This window comes from Echinops telfairi, unplaced genomic scaffold, assembly GCF_000313985.2.
Source record: "Echinops telfairi isolate 266 unplaced genomic scaffold, ASM31398v2 ScPeMD7_655;HRSCAF=1070, whole genome shotgun sequence".
Taxonomy (NCBI): Eukaryota; Metazoa; Chordata; class Mammalia; order Afrosoricida; family Tenrecidae; genus Echinops; species Echinops telfairi.
In genome coordinates, this window is record NW_022104553.1 from 16,872,049 (window position 1) to 16,873,716 (window position 1,668).

At 63.6% G+C, this 1,668-nt stretch overlaps 1 protein-coding gene across 1 annotated transcript in view; it reads right to left on the minus strand.

Annotated features, from left to right (window-relative positions):
* The window catches only part of SSC5D (scavenger receptor cysteine rich family member with 5 domains), a 33,429-nt gene that overhangs the window by 30,080 nt on the left and 1,681 nt on the right, over positions 1 to 1,668 (minus strand). Inside the window, exons 2-4 of the mRNA XM_045292379.1 lie at positions 995 to 1,352; positions 376 to 492; positions 111 to 230 (exon numbers count right to left, since the gene is read on the minus strand). Of these exons, the coding sequence (XP_045148314.1) occupies positions 111 to 230; positions 376 to 492; positions 995 to 1,352 (595 nt within the window). The remainder of the gene's footprint in view (positions 1 to 110; positions 231 to 375; positions 493 to 994; positions 1,353 to 1,668) is intronic.

Here is a 1,668-nt window from a genome sequence, read left to right on the forward strand (position 1 = left end):
GAGGGGCCTGGGAGTCAGGGACAGAGTTCCTGAATCCCCAAGGTGCACAGGGAGTGGGATTTGGGATTCCCCAGGTGTCAAGTTTGAAGGTGGGAATGGTAGGGACCCACCCTGGCGGGCTGCCCCAGTGGTCAGCACTGGTGCCCTGGTGGATTTGGCCTGCTTGGGTGGCCGAGGGTTCTTCTTTCGGGACCCACTGTTGGTCTGGGGGTTTCCCGCCCTGTGGGGGGCTGGAGAGAAAGGCAGACAGGGTTCATGTGCTCAGCCTTCCATCTGCCTGGAGACTCAGCCAGGGACAAGGAGGGCTCCCCCCACCCTGCCCAAACTGGGAAGAGACCACCACAGTGGTTACAGAACTTGGGTCCTGGTGCTTACCAGGAGTGGCAGGGGTTGGCTCAGAGCCCTGGACGACCTCCCGGGACAGGCCCTGCCACTGGTCCTCCTCCACGTGGGGAGATGGCTCCTCCCTGGAATTCGCTGCCACCCGCTGGCCTGCAGAGAGAGCAGTCACTCTGAGGTCAGGAACAGCCGAGAGCTGGGGACTGGGATACCCTGTACCTGGTCCTAGTGCTTAGGGGGGAGGGGGCTCTCAAGGGAGGCAGCAGCTTTTCAGAGACTTAGAGATTGGAGGTCTAGACGCCTGGACCCTCAGAGTTCCCGGAGTGGAGCACTCGGGTCACTGGGTCATCTCTGAAGGAAGAAGGGCTAGCCCCTCCCCCCAAACAAGGGACCAGGGACCCCTCACCTGCACAAACCATCCAGACTCAGGGACCCCTTATCTGCACACACCACCACTGGTCCGGGGACCCCTCACCTGCACACACCACCCTGATCTAGGGACCCCTCACCTGCACACACCAAGCCCGGTCCAGGGACCCCAAACTGAACACACCTGTATGCACACCCCCCCTTGGTCCAGGCATCCCCCACCTGCACCCCCCCCAATCCAGGCACCCCTCACCTGCACACACACCCCAATCTAGGGACCCCTCACCTGCACACACCACGCCTGCATCCTCCTCGTGAGAGCAGATGTGGGCTTTCCAGCCACGGTGGGGGCACAGGCCCAGTTGTCCCTCACTGCCCCGGCAGGCCAGCTCGCTGAGCCACACCGGCCCGGTGCCTTCCCCAAAGAAGGCGCCTCCAGGGGAGGCCAGCGCCCCCCCGCAGCCCAGCTCCCTGCAGGCCACCGCGGCGTCTCGCAGGTCCCAGCCGTCATCGCACACTGTCCCCCAGCGCCCTGCGTGCCACACCTCCAGCCGGCCGGCACAGCCATGGGGGCCATCAGCCAGACGCAGCCGCTCTGGAGATGGAGGGGGAGTTCTGACCTTTGGGAGGGGCACCTGGAAGCCCTGGGGCAGGATGAGGGCAGCGGAACAACTGAAAGGTCAGCTGGCCACTGGGGCCCCAGATACCTGGACACTGAGGTAAGGGCATTGGTTACCAGGAGGTAGACCAGATCACATGGGAGGATGGGGTGGAGGTGGGGGGAAGTCTCAGGGGCAGGGCGGGTTTGGAGTTCGTCAAAGCTGATGGGGAGTGTATGGACTTACCAATAGCCTGGCTCCCCAACAGAGCAGCTGCAAGGAGGGGTGGTGGGTGGGGCAGAGTCAGGGGAGTCCTTTCTGAATGTGGGAACACCCACCCACCCACACACACACACACACA